The sequence below is a fragment of the Cucurbita moschata genome, unplaced genomic scaffold, assembly GCF_002738365.1.
Source record: "Cucurbita moschata cultivar Rifu unplaced genomic scaffold, Cmos_1.0 Cmo_Scf00056, whole genome shotgun sequence".
NCBI classification, from domain to species: domain Eukaryota; kingdom Viridiplantae; phylum Streptophyta; class Magnoliopsida; order Cucurbitales; family Cucurbitaceae; genus Cucurbita; species Cucurbita moschata.
Genome location: NW_019268572.1, coordinates 211,145 through 226,389, shown reverse-complemented (window position 1 = coordinate 226,389; position 15,245 = coordinate 211,145). Strand labels below are relative to the sequence as shown.

The following is a 15,245-nucleotide window of genomic DNA, read 5'->3' as shown; positions in this document are numbered from 1 at the left end:
AACCTTCAACAGGGCCACAGTGTTGTGCTATAATTGTCACAAGCTAGGACATTTTCAATGGGAATCTCAAAGCAAGGAGAAAGAGGCAAACTATGCAAAGACTCAAGAAGATATGCTTTTGACGGCTTACGTGAATATGAATAAGGCCAATAGAGAAGATATGTGGTTCCTTGACTCGGAATGTAGCAATCATATGTGTGGGAAGAAGGAATATTTTTTCAGATTTTGATGGAAGTTTTAGAGATTGCTTGAAGTTGGGCAACAACTCAAGCATGGTTGTAATAGGAAAGAGTAATGTACGGCTGCAAGTTAATGGAATCATACCTATGTACCAGAGCTGAAGAACAATTTTTGAGTATTGAGAAATTGCAATCAAAGGGGCTTACCATTTTGTTTCAAAATGGAACGTGCGAGGTGTTTCATCCTGAGAGGCTTAATCATGGAGACATAGATGCCTTTGAATCGAATGTTCGTACTGCATGCTATATCTCGGCATGTAGCATCCACTTGTTTCAATACAATCACAAAATATATTGAACAACTTTGACATTGTAGATATGGAAGACTCTTGAGCAAAAGAAGATGGTGGATGGTTTACCACAGCTCAATTCTCCTCTCCGAGTAAAAATTGTGTGGTGGGTAAACAATCATCAATTTTTTTTTGTCCACAAAAAAAAAAAAAAACATGTTTTGAAATTTAATTGAGAGGGAAGAAGTTCAAATTCTGTTCTCACTTCATGGTTCTTAATCATCTTGCTTTCAGCATTTTTTTTTGTAGGATCCATGGAAGTCAAAACATAAAATTAATCCTCTAATTTTTTGAAATGAAAACTTAATTTTATTTAAGAATTTTATTGGGTTGGAAGTTACGGAATTCGATTAGCTATAAAATAGTTTTTACAAATAATTTTTATTTTAACTCATTGCTCTAAGGTTATTATTATTGTTATTTTAAATTAGGTGGAGGTTGTGTTTCATCCGCTTATCTATGTTTTAATTTACGTTCATTTTTTTAAAAAGAAAAAAAAATACAAAAATCCATAACTCAATTAGTCATAAATATTTCTAAGAAATTCTCCTTATATAAACTCAATGTAACTCGATCATAAAATTTTTGGGTTAAATTAGTTCATTTCATTTACTCACAATTTAAGTAGAATATTAACCTTATTTATTTATTTTCAAATATTTAATTAAGCCACTAAATTTTACAATATATTAAAAAAAAGTGGGGGAAGAATAAATAAAATTAAATAAAGCAATAAATATATACCACATATCTTTTAAAATTAACCATAATCTGGGTAGATTAAGTTCCATTAATCCTAAAAAAAATTCATAAACTAGCTAAATCTAGAAAATTTTCATTTATTTGAACCTAATCCAAACAAAAATCTCTTAATTACACATGGAAAGCCGGAACAAATTCATTCCCGTTGATCTTGTAAGCCTAATGCATGACAAAATTAGTTCATAATTCATCGTTTTCCCCATCACATTCCATATTATGTTTTCCATCTTTATATAAATCCTTCCCTTCTTTTCAATCTTCATCTCATCTCTCATCGGAATTCTGTGGACCCAAACCCTTCCGATCATAGCCGCTTTCATGGCCGCTTTCATGTTCCTCCTCGCCCTAACCAATGCTCAAAACACCCCTGGTGACTATCTCGCGCTTCACAACCGCGCTCGAGCCCAGGTCGGCGTCGGCCTCATGCAATGGAGCAATACCGTGGCCGCGTACGCTCAAGCCTATGCGGAAAAAAGAAAGGGTGACTGCGCCATGATTCACTCAACCGGGCCGTACGGGGAAAACATAGCCGCTGGGTACTACCCTGAGTTCACTGTGGTGGATGCGGTGAAGCTGTGGGCGAACGAGAAGCCGTTGTATGATCATGCGTCGAATAAATGCGTGGGTGGTGAATGTGGGCACTACACTCAGATGGTGTGGTGAAGCTCGGTCCGACTTGGATGTGCTAGAGTGCCCTGTAAGGCTAATTCTCAGTTTGTTGTTTGCAATTACGATCCTCCTGGCAACTATATTGGGGAAAAGCCTTATGATTCTTATGTGGTTTGAAGAGATTTGGTTTTAAAAATTTTATGAATGGTAATAAAGTTTGTGAGAGAATCATGAATTTATGAATTGAAATAAAGCTATGGTATTGTCTATAATAATATTATATTGTCTTGTTTGAATTAACTCTAGTGACTTTGTTTTAACCTCCTTGAGTTAACTCTTTGTGACTTTGTTTTGACCTCCTCGCTTATAAACCCATGATCATAGAGTCTCCCATCTAATTAAGTACATCACACAACCACCCCTGAAGCCCGTAGATTTCTAGAACAACCTTCCCTTAATCGAGGCTCGACTACTTTCTTTGGAGCCTTTGAACAAAATACACTCTTTGTTCGACACTTTTGACTACAATTTCGAGGCTAACAATTTCTTTGTTCGACATAGCTAAGTTAAGTTCATGGTCTAATAACCATGTTAAGAATCGCGAATCTCTACAATGGTATATGATATTTGTCCACTTTGAACATAAGAAAATCTCATAGGTTTGCTTCGGGCTCCTAAAGATGTATTCTTTACTTATAAATCTACGATCATTTCCGAATAATCTTCAATACTGAGAACACCAGCCACCAGCCAATTCCTGTTCCAAGTCACTCGAAAGAAATGCCCTCGGCAAAGATGTGAAAAACCAATCCACGGTGTTTTTGAACTCCAAATCGAGAGATGCATGGCGGCATTTAACTCCGCTGCACTATGAGACCCACACCGGAGACAAAGGCCCACTGTCGCAACCTAAACTTTTAAAAAAACATACATATTCATAAACTTTGAAAAGAGTAGGATAAGAAAATATTTAACAATTTGTTATTTTAAAAGTGTATAATAAGTCTCCAAATTTTAAAAATTAACAATTTTTAATATAAAAATTTAACCTATTCAACTGCTATTTTAAAAATGATGAATTTATGGGTTAGAATGGAAAGTTTAATGGATCAAGTCAAACTAACCGTAGTGCAACCAAGTGAGTCAATTGGGTTAGCCACTAGCCGACTCTACCACACTCTACCACTAAGTGAGTCAATCCGCTAGAATTGAAAGTTGATTTTCTATCTTCTTATGATTCTCTATTATATAATCAATCATAAAATTTTTTGGGTTAAATTAATTCATTTCATTTACTCAAAATTTTAAGTAAAATATTAACATTATTTATTTATTTTTATTTATTTTCAAACATTTAGTTCATAAAACAATAAATATATACGTGCATGAATACCTAAATGGAATAAAAATGTATCTTAAATTTTAAGATTAACCTCTATGTGGATTAAATTTCATTAATTCTAAAAAAAAAATCATGCTAAATCTAGAAAATTTTCATTCATTTGAACCTAATTCAAACAAAAATTTAGCCTAACTAAACATGGAAGCGCGAATGCATTGTTGTATTTCCGAGCATGGCATAACTAGTTCATAATTTATTGTTTTCCCATCGCATTCTATATTAAGTTTTCCATCTCTATATAAATCCTTCCCTTATTCTCAATTTTCATCTCATCTCTCATCGGGACTCAAACCCCTCCGATCATGGCTGCTTTCATTGCCACTTTCATGTTCCTCCTCGCCCTAACCAACGCTAAAAACGCCCCCCGTGACTACCTCGCGCTTCACAACCGTGCTCGAGCCCAGGTCGGCTTCGGTCCCATGCAATGGAGCAACACCATGGCCACATACTCTCAAGCCTATGCGGAAAAAAGAAAGGGTGACTGTGCCATGATTCACTCAATCGGGCCGTATGGAGAAAACATAGCCGCGGGCTACTACCCTGAGTTCACCGGGGCGGATGCAGTGAAGCTGTGGGCGAACAAGAAGCCGCTGTATGATCATGCGTCGAATAAATGCATGGGTGGTGAATGTGGGCACTACACTCAGATGGTGTGGCGGAGCTCGGTGTGGCTTGGATGTGCTAGAGTGCCCTGTAAGAATAATTCTCAATTTGTTGTTTGCAATTATGATCCTCCTAGTAACTATATTGGGAAAAAGCCTTATGGATCTTCTTTGTAAACAGCTTTGGTTCGAGAATTTTATGAATTGTAATAAAGTTTGTGAGAGAATCATAATTACTGGAAATCTTCCCCCTATTCACCAAGTGAATTAGGAATCTGTACAATATGATATTGTATACTTTTCTCCCCTAAATGGAGAATGGATGCAATCATGAATTTCTACAACTTTACAATATTGTCTATTTTTCTACCCAAAATTGCAAAAATAAATGGAGAAAATTAATGAGTTTTAGAAATCATATCTTCACAATGGTATGATATTGTCGGCTTTTCTATCCGAAATTGCATAAATAAATGGAGAATTGCTGAGATTTAGAAATCATTCATCTCCACAATGGTATAATCTTTGTTGGATGAATGTCCCACCTCGACTAATTTAGGGAATGATCATGGATTCATAATCAGATAATACTATCTCCATTGGGGTGAGGCCTTTTGGGAAGTGCAAAGCAAAGCGATGAGAGCTTATGCTCAGAGTGGACAATATCATACCATTGTGGAGAGTCGTGTTCGTCTAACATGGTATTAGAGCCATGCCCTAAACTTAGCCATGTCAATAGAATCCTCAAATGTCGAACAAAGGACTCCAAGAGAAAAAGGAAAATAAAAGGAGTTGAGGGGAGGTGTTGGATGAAAGTCCCACTCGGCGAATTTAGGGAATGATCATGGGTCCATTGGGGTGAACTCAAAGTGGACTTGGATGAAAGTCTCACTCGGCGAATTTAGGGAACGATCATGGGTCCATTGAGGTGAACTCAAAGTGGACAATATCTTCGTAACGGTATGATATTATGTGCTTTCTTACCAATACTACAAAAATAAATGGAGAATTACCAAGTTTTAGGAACCATCCATCTCTACACTGATATGATACTGTCTAGTTTGAGATTAAGTACTTTCTGCATGTTGTCCTGTGAGATTATTCCTTACTTATAAATTCATGATCATTTCTTAAAGACTCTCTCTTAAAAATTTTACACACGGAGAATAGCTCCCAGAATAGCTGTCAAATCCTGTTGAAGTCAACGGGAATAAATGCCCACGGCCGAGATGCGAAAAACCAATCACGATGTTTCGGCCTCCAAATCGGGAGACCCACGATGGCGATTAGCTTTGCTGCACATAACTCAATAGTAATTAAGATACACTTGATGGTATTAATATAACACATGCGGAAGCAATTTGGATCTTAGGCACTTTTAGAACATCAATTATAGTAAATAACTAGCATGTTCATAAGTATTAAAACTTAATGAGTTCAAACTCCTTTTTCCTCACGAACCGGTTTCGAACCACCACTAGTGTCTTCTCCACTATCCTACGGCCTTAGAACGGGATTGTGAAATCCGGTGAGTGACTAAACTTGGGAGGGATTTTGTATATGTGAAGAGAGTGTTTGTGAGAGGTTTTTCTCAAGGTTTTTCACCAAGAAGAAGAAGACTTTCCATATACCATGATCACTCTATTTAAAGAGTCATGTTTGCATGTTCATGCAAATTTGAGATCACAAAATTTTGACACTCAAAATTCCACTCAAACTTGTGGGGTTTATTCGGCAAGCATGCAAGTTTGGTTAAATCAAATTTTGACACCTCAAAATTCCACTAACATGGATTTTTCCATTAAATGAAGTCAACATTTTGACTTTCTTCATTTTAATTCAACAATTAATTTGAATAATGAATTTCACATTAAAGTAACGTTAAATGGTTAATTAAACTATTTAATTAATATTTAATATTAATTCATTTGTTCCGACACATAATTGATTAATATATTTAAATCTTATATGAATATCTCAGATTCTCTCTTTTTGTTTAATTTGTAAATAAAACAAAAATGCGGTTAAATATTATCGTATATATGTAACGCATATTCCCTAATTTGAATTCGAACACTTCGAACTCACTCGTCACACTGTTCTATGGTTTAGTCCGATATGAGCTAGCAGAGGGACCTAATGGACCTATAGATCATGGGCTCCAACGATCCAAGATTAACTGGCTAAACTCACTAACCTTGTTAACCGACATTCGTTAACTATTAGGACACTCCACTATAGCCTAGTAGTTGCACTCCCCTCACTATAGATATATTTTTGTCCATTTGATATAACCATGATTAGTAAGTCGATCCTTCAAAGGTTATTCATAACTAGAGCTGGGTCATTTTACCGTTTTACCCCTAAAGTTACTTCTTGTTCCTTATGTCTCACTGATCCTCTAATGAACAATTGGTTTGTGGTCCAACTAGTAAACCGAATCCCTCTCAGGCTAATGAGAGGGTGGGGCCCCTTGTTCAAGACCTGGAGTCAGTGCTTAAGGGAACTACCTCTCTTCTATCCCTAAAGGTGGGTAGGAGTGAATTCCATCTTGCACCCCACGTCCCCAGCCATTCACCCAGTCTTACCCCTGAAATGGGAAGCCTATTGAGTTGGCGAACTAGAGGCACTCTCACCCATGCAAATCTAAGGATAATTCCGAATAAACAGGAGTTCATGGTTAGCTCAGGATTAAAACCGAGTTACCTAAGTTATCGAATGAAAAGAAAATCAGTCTCAACAGTAAACGACATTATAAAGTGAGAGTGGTTTTCTTCATGGTCCGATCTTATGCAATACTCATTGCATAGGACGCCCCCACTCACATGTCTCCACATGTACAATTTAGTGATCACATTGTTTATATCATATACAAAAGTGAGCCGCATCCATAGTGTCCCTAGAATAAGGTACTCAGCCTTATCCTTATACTATAAATCATTTTGACTATATACTTGAACTTGATCCACTCTTATGTCTCTACATATAGTTCAAGTAATCGTACTATAGCCAAAGTGTTCTTAGTTTATTGGATTTAGATTAATGATCGTAAAGTTCACTTTATTCAATAACAATCTTTACTGAATAAACAACAATAATAACTTTATTGAAAATAGAATATGTTTTTGTTTACAAACTATGAGTTTTAGGACATAAAACCCAACAAACTCCCACTTGGACTAAAACTCTAGCGGGGTTTTATAACGTTGAGTAGAGAGAAATACAATAAACTAGGGCATCACATACTCATGCCTTTTCTCCCACTTGCCTTAGATTACATAACTCGTAGTCCTAGACTCACTAGGTGCCCTTCAAACACTTCAGCCGTGAGGGGCTTTGTAAATGGATCAGCAATGTTGTGCTCTGAAGCTATCTGTGTGATGATTACATCTCCTCGTTGCACAATCTCCCTTATGAGATGATATTTGCGCTCAATATGTTTTCCTCGCTTATGTCTTCTTGGTTCTTTTGAATTTGCAACTGCTCCACTGTTATCACAATAAAGAGCGATGGGAAGATGCATATTTGGAACGACTTCCAAATCAGTTAAGAACTTCATAAGCCATACAGATTCTTTCGCTGCTTCACAAGCAGCAACATACTCAGCCTCCATGGTGGAATCAGCAATGCAACCTTGCTTTATGCTACTCCATATTATTGCTCCTCCGTTAAGAATTTTTAAGAAAATATTAACATTATTTACTTATTTTTGAACATGTAATTAACCAATTCAATTTTAATATATATTTTAAAAAATTGGAGAAGAATAAATAAATAAAATTATGAAACTAAATAAAACAATAAATATATACCTACAAGTAAAAATGTATCTTTTAAGATTTACCATAATCAGGTGGATTAAATTTCATTAATTCTAAAAAAAAATTCATAAACTAGCTAAATCTAGAAAATTTTCACTTATTTGAACCTAATAAAAAAAAAATCTAGCTCGTAATTAAACATGGGAAGCGAGAATGAATTTATTCTCTTTGAATTACCAAGCATGGCATAATTAGTTCATAATTCATGGTTTTCCCCATCACATTCCATATTAAGTTTTCCATCTCTATATACATCATTCCCTCATTCTCAATCTTCATCTCATCTCTCATCGGAATTATGTGGACTCAAACCCTTCCGATCATGGCCACTTTCATGGCCACTTTCATTTTCTTCCTCGCCCTAACCAACGCTCAAAACGCCCCCGGTGACTACCTCGCACTTCACAACCGAGCTCGAGCCCAGGTTGGCGTCGGACCCATGCAATGGAGCAACACCGTGGCCGCGTACGCTCAAGCCTATGCGGAAAAAAGAAAGGGTGACTGTGCCATGATTCACTCAACCGGGCCGTATGGGGAAAACATAGCCGCGGGCTACTACCCTGAGTTCACTGGGGCGGATGCGGTGAAGCTGTGGGCGAACGAGAAGGCGCTGTATGATCATGCGTCGAATAAATGCATGGGTGGTGAATGTGGGCACTACACTCAGATGGTGTGGCGAAGCTCGGTGCGGCTTGGATGTGCTAGAGTGCCCTGCAAGGCTAATTCTTAGTTTGTTGTTTGCAATTATGATCCTCCTGGCAACTATATTGGGGAAAAGCCTTATGATTCTTGGGTGGTATGAAGAGATTTGATTTTAAAAATTTTATGAATTGTAATAAAGTTTGTGAGAGAATCATGAATTTATTTATTGAAATAAAGCTACAATATTGTCTACAATAGTATTATATTGTCTAGAGCATAAACTCTTGTGATTTTGTTTTGACTTCCTTACTTATAAACTCATCATCATAGAGTCTCCCCTCTCATTAAGTACCACACATAGAGCCACCTTTGAAGCCTATAGATTACCTATGATCATAGAGCCTCCCCTCGAACAAAATACACCATAGAGCCTCCCCTGAAGCCTATGGATTTCTAAAAGAAACTCCCTTTATTCGAGACTCGACTTCTTTCTTCGAAGACCTTGAACAAAATACACAATTTGTTCGACACGTTTGACTACGATTTTTAGGCTTACAACTTTTTTGTTCGACATAGCTAAGTTAAGTTCATAGTTTGATACCATGTTACTAATCACGAATCTCTACAATGTTATATGATATTTGTTCACTTTGAACATAACATCATGGGTTTGCTTCAAGCGCCCACAAGAAGTCATGTTAATGAAAATGTATTCTTTAGTTATAAATCTATGATCATTTCCAAACTGTCTTCAACACTGAGAGCATCAGCTACCAGCCAATTGCTGTTGCAAGTCACCCGGAAGAAATGCCCTCGGCGGAGATGCGAAAAACAAGTCACGGTTTTTTCGGCCTCCAAATCGAGAGACCCACGACGATGGCGATTAACTCCGCTACAGTATGATACCCACACCGGAGACGAAGACCCACTACCACAACCTACCGGTGTTTACCGGCTCTGAATATGGAGACCAACGGGGCCGGAGTAGCTTCACCCTTGAATGATTTAGCAAAATAGAATGTTGTTTTTAAGTGGGGGATATGCAAGAGAATGCATTCAATGAGCTTAAGAAGAAATTAACTAGTGCACCATTACTTGTCTTGCAAAACTTTGATAAAACTTTTGAAATTGAGTGTGACAAGTGGTTTGGGCATAGATGCTATTTTGATGGAAAACCTTTAATATATTTAAGTGAAAAACTAAATGGGACAACATTGAACTATTCTACCTATGGTAAAGAATTGTTTGCTTTAGTCCGCACATTGCAAGTGTGACAATACTACTTATGGCTTAGAGAATTTATGATCCACTCTATTCATGAAAGTTTGGTATCTTAAATGTCATAGCAAACTAAATCAGCGGCATGCAAAGTGGGTGAAGTTTATTGAAATATTGTCGTATGTTATCAAATATAAGCATGGTAAAGATAATATGGTAGCTGATATATTATAATTTCTTTACTTCTCTTAGTCCAAAAATTTTTTGTATTTGAGTATATTAAAGAATTATATAAAGATGATGCATCTTATCTTGTGAAAAGCTAGGGGTGATTATTATATGTTTCATGAATTTTTATTTAAGAAAAGTAAGATTTGTATTACTAAATGCTCTATAAGAGATTTGCAGGTAAAAAGAAGCATATGGTGACAGCTTACTGGGACATTTTGAGATTAATAAAACTTATAAGATGTTGCATGAACACTTCTTTTGGCCGAAGATGAAGCACAATGTTCATAAGTTTTGTAGCCAATATTTTAAATGCAAAGAAGCTAAATCTAAATCACAACCAAATGGATTGTATACTCCTTTGAATGGATCTAACGAACTTTAGACTAATATATTTATAGATTTTGTTCTTCGTTTGGTGCACACTAAAAATGGTAAAGATGGGGTAAATTCGGTACCAAGTTGTTTTCAACTACATATCATCATCAGACTGATGGGAAAACGTGGTTAATAGAATATTAGAAACATTGTTTAGGGCTATTATTTCTAAGAATATTAAGTCTTGTAACGAATGTTTGCCATTTGAAGAGTTTACATATAATAAACAATTCACAGTACCACTCATTGTTTTCCTTTTGAAGTTGTTTATGGATTTAATTCCCTTACGCCTCTTGATTTGCTTCTTATTCATTCTAATATTTTTGCGAGTGAAGCAGCCACAAGCAAGACAAATTTGATCAAAATATTACACAAAGAGGTGGAGAGAAATGTGAAACAAAATTTTAAAGTTGCTTTAAGAATTAACACAGGATGAAAGGAAATCATTTTTTAACCCAGTGACTGAATTTGGATACATTTTCGCAAGTAGCGATTCCCATCCCAAAGGAAAACAAAGTTACATCCAAGAGGGGATGACATTTATTAAGTTCTTGAAATAATTAATAACAATGCCTATAAAATTGATCTTTCTGGAGAATTTTCGGTACATTCTACTTTTAATGTTGCTGACTAGAGTCCTTTTGATGTAGGTGATGATTTAACTGATTAGTTGATGAATCCTCTTGAAGAGGGGAAAGATGATAAGGATCATGGTGTTTCAAACGTTCCAATTGGACCTATTACACAATCTAAGACCATGAAGATTCAACAAACATGAATCCTTTTGAAGAGGGGAAAGATGATAAGGATCACAGTGTTCCAAACGTTCCAATTGAACCTATTACACGATCTAAAACCATGAAGATTTAACAAACATTCATTCTTCATTTACAAAATTGGATAGGCTCGGTTCAACCATTATTTCATGTGTTACAAGTTGATTCGATTTAGGAATGACCACTTGAAGCTTTGGAAGTGAATATTTGCACGGTTGAAGTAGCGGATGAAGTTGTTACAGGGGTGGGAAGGGTGGGAAGTTAGTTGTCAAAGTGACTTATAACGTTGATAATGTGTTAGAAAATTTTATTTATTATTTTTAATTTCTTAATTTATTGGGGTGAGAAAAGGTGGGAAGTTAGTTGTCCATTTTTTTTTTTTTGTGGGAGTAAATTATGGTCACTAACTTCTTTACTCACATTCACATTTGAATGGTGACTAACTTATTTACTCACTTTTGTGAGTGAGGAGACTATAAATACCCACAAATTATTTACTCACATTCACATTTGAATGGTGACTAACTTATTTACTCACTTTTGTGAGGAGACTATAAATACCCACAAATTATTATGTAAAAAATACATTTTGGTGAATGAAATTTAGTGCTCCTTGAAAATTTGAGTATTATTTTTGTAATTTCTAAGTTACATGCCAGTCTTATGATTGCATCTAAGTTATTCAACCAAACCTTTCAAATTGAATTGTGAAGCGTTCCAATTTAGAAAAGGTTACAAATCTTGACGATAGATATTTAACTCAGAGGTAATCTAATTTTAGCTTTTATGTATAGTTGATTCTAATTTTGTATAAAGGCAAAATAGATATTTAATAAAAATTTAACGGTAAAATAGGTAGGTAAGAATTGTAACATTGTAGAACCATCCCCTTTTTACCTAAATATAGTTTAACTATTAAGACATATATTATACACCAAAAGATTAAATTTACATTCACTACTTATCTACTAGATCAATATATAGATATATATATATATATGAATTCTTTCCCTACAAAAATAAATAATAATAATAATAATAAAAGTGATTTAATAATTTAAAATAGCTATTAATAATAAAATAATTTTTTTTATAATTTAGTAAAAAAAAAATGAGAGTTTTGAGCTTCCATATCCATTAAAAATAAAAATAAAAAAGACTTTTTAATTTTTTTTTTGAGGGCTAGTCTTATTTAAATCAAAAGTTCTTTTAAATTAAAAAAAAATGTATTATTATGCCCCAAATTTAATTACAAATGACCTTGCCATTGTTTCGAGAACTCTCAAATTATATTCCCAAGGATTATTTTTGTAAATAAAAAAATATGTATTTCTATTAATAACTAATTTATGTTAATATATGAATTGAATCCACCAACCTATCCACAAATAATTTCATTTATGATTAAAGATAAAGATCGATGAGAAAGAGTTGAATCAAATTGTCAATTATTTACTATAACAACCATATGTTACATATTGTATTTCATAATAATATTCCTTTCTAACAAAAATACTATATTTCATCTAATATTTTACTGATGATGTTACAAGTTATGAAACGTCAATCCTGTAAGACGACGATTTGGTAGCTTATAAATTAAATTATATCGAAATTAGTAGTTTAATCGTTAAAAAACATGGTGACCGAATATACATATTCACTTTCTCTACTTGCAACTTTTCTAAAAGTAGCTGGATTTATTTTATTATAACACATTATATTAGTAGGTCAAGTTAGCTGTTCAAATTAAGATTAATTAAGATAGGTGAGAAGGAATGAAATGGAGAATTATGCTAAAAAAGTTGTATCCATAGAGGCATCAAACCATTTTATTTAATGGAGACGGGTAAAAACCAGAATTGATCACTTTCTAGCGATCATGGAAGCAACAACAAAAGCAAAAATAAAATAGTTACAGGGGATTGGTTGAATTCATAGAGACATTCAACCATTTTATTTAATAGAGACCGTGATAAAAACGAGAATTAATCATCTTCTAGCAATCATGGAAACAATAGCAAATATAGTTAAATGAGATTTGTCCAATTGGAACACATTCAGATGTTGATTTGGGAAACTTTTGTAAACATCTCTCGCTACAGTCTTTAGGTACGCATCCTTCGTACAACTTCTCTTCACATTGTATTGCATTGACCGACAACATGCATGCAGCTGTCAAAAATCAAATATTTGGTTTCAAATAAGACAACCCATTAAGTTAATTTGTCTTTTATTTGGAAAGTAGCCAATTATGATAAGTTACAACTTTTTTTCAGACTTGGATGGAGAGTCATTAAGGTTATTATGTCAATATTATTATTTGTTATATTATTAGCTATTTTATATATTTACTATATGGATAACGATGTGAATTCGTTCAATAAAAAAATTATTTAATAATTTAAAATATTTAATAATAATAATATAATAACTTTTTTTAATTAATAAATATGTTGCATATATTTGTATTTGACGACTCTAATAATGAAGTCACTCACCAAGTATTTCTTAAAGTACTTAAGTCATGTGTTATGTCTACGTTTCAGATAAAAGCAAGACATCCTTCTACGGATAATGGAAGTGATACATGAAGACCATGGAGCCGATGTTAGGGTAGTTGGTTTTTATCTTATTTTATACACACTGTTTACTAGCAACCATAATGACAAATTGAATAACAGGAAAGTCACCAACCATTTTATTTAGGAAACGTGTGGACTTTTAGGGCATTACAAGATGTGGATTAGTACAAGGAAAAGAAGAGAATCACATCAAAACTCAATTTTCTTCAAAAGGGAAGAAACAATAGCAAGCAAAGTTGGTGGGAAATTTAGGAGTTTCAACACATTGAGGTGTTGAATTTGGGTAAACCTCTAGGCACTTTTGGTGACATCCAGTGGTGTCGCATGCTTATTCGAACATCTTCACATCACATTGTTTTGCGTGGGTTGCTAGAGGCACCATCCAACCAGCTAAACAAATTTTCAAAGTTATACATGCTTTAATACCCATCAAGGCTTACAACATAAAACTTAAAGACATCTAAACAACCATTCGTACCTGAGTGAACCAGGACAAGAACAAAGAGGGAGCAAGAGAAGTTCGCCATCTCCTAAAATATCAGTGTTATAATATACTAAATTTATGTGTTTGAATGTAGAATTGGTTTGCTCATTTGCCATTGTACCGTCTGTATTTATATACACATTTTGTTTAACAAATATGGTGACTCTATAACTTTTATATCTTCCTTGAAAAGTAGGCCAACTATGGTAGCTTCAAACCCTTGTGGAATTAACTATTCTTTTCATGGAATGGCTTTAACTACCTCGATCAGAGTCGTATGTATCGTTATATAAATTACAACTATTAAAGATTGTGACATCTGAGTAAATGAGTAAATGAATGAATCGAGACTATGTCCGGATGAAAATAATCTTGTAGATAGGATGTTAAGAAAAGCTTAAAAAAATTAAAAGTTACTGTCCATTCTAGTGGTAAGTGTGTTTTGCTTGTAACAATTCTATGTTGGGTGATCTCTTCAAAATTTTCTTAGAATACATGTAAGTTGGGATAAAACATGTTAGAATTGCTCGTGTTATTTGTTTTCTTTGTAGAATTTGTTTCACTTCTTTGTCATCGACCTTTGAAGCTTAGGCTCTGTTTCAATCTTTTGTGAGTTATACTTTAGTAGATCTTCCAATTTTGTGGGCATCGTTTTTGTAACGACCCGAAATTTTCTACTTAATTTAAGGTCGCTACTGTATACGTACCATAAATATTGAATGTGGAAGACTTCATTAAAATTTCATAAAACATAGCCTTTATCTTAAAACACAGTCATGGACTTACGTGTTTCGAAAACATCTTTAAAACGACACAACAAAAGACTAAATCATTGCAACAGTTAACAGTATTCTTTTTAGTTAATAGTATTCTCGATTTCCATCTCTATTTGGTTTTTTTCTTATTTCCTTTGTCTTCCTTCTGATTTAGTTGACAATTATGTTCTTAGTTTTTAATTTAATCGATTCGTTTGGTTATATTCTTTTTCTTGAAGTCATATAAAATTATTGACAACCTAAATCATTGCAACAGGAGATCTAAAATATAATTTGTTGTGATTTCCTAAAATTCATAGAAAATTCTTTTCATTTAATCTCTAATTCGGAACTAAATAATTGTAACCAAATTAATATTACTTAATAAAATAAAATGAAGATTTAACATAGGACTACTACGACCTTCAAATGAAGAAAAAGAAAAAAAAAAAAA

At 34.2% G+C, this 15,245-nt stretch overlaps 2 protein-coding genes and 1 pseudogene across 2 annotated transcripts; all 3 read left to right on the top strand.

Annotated features, from left to right (window-relative positions):
- The first annotated feature begins 1,561 nt into the window (after positions 1-1,561).
- On the top strand, positions 1,562-2,077 carry LOC111436563 (annotated as a pseudogene).
- Positions 2,078-3,577: 1,500 nt separating this feature from the next.
- Positions 3,578-4,081, top strand: LOC111436562 (basic form of pathogenesis-related protein 1-like; the record flags this gene model as incomplete). The annotated part of the gene is made up of 1 exon (XM_023074308.1): positions 3,578-4,081. A coding segment is annotated over one exon (504 nt), but the record flags the coding sequence as incomplete, so codon positions are not given.
- Positions 4,082-8,023: 3,942 nt separating this feature from the next.
- Positions 8,024-8,455, top strand: LOC111436599 (basic form of pathogenesis-related protein 1-like). Its single transcript, XM_023074348.1, has one exon. It carries the CDS (start codon positions 8,024-8,026, stop codon positions 8,453-8,455), a length of 432 nt encoding a protein of 143 aa, XP_022930116.1.
- The last annotated feature ends 6,790 nt before the right edge of the window (positions 8,456-15,245 follow it).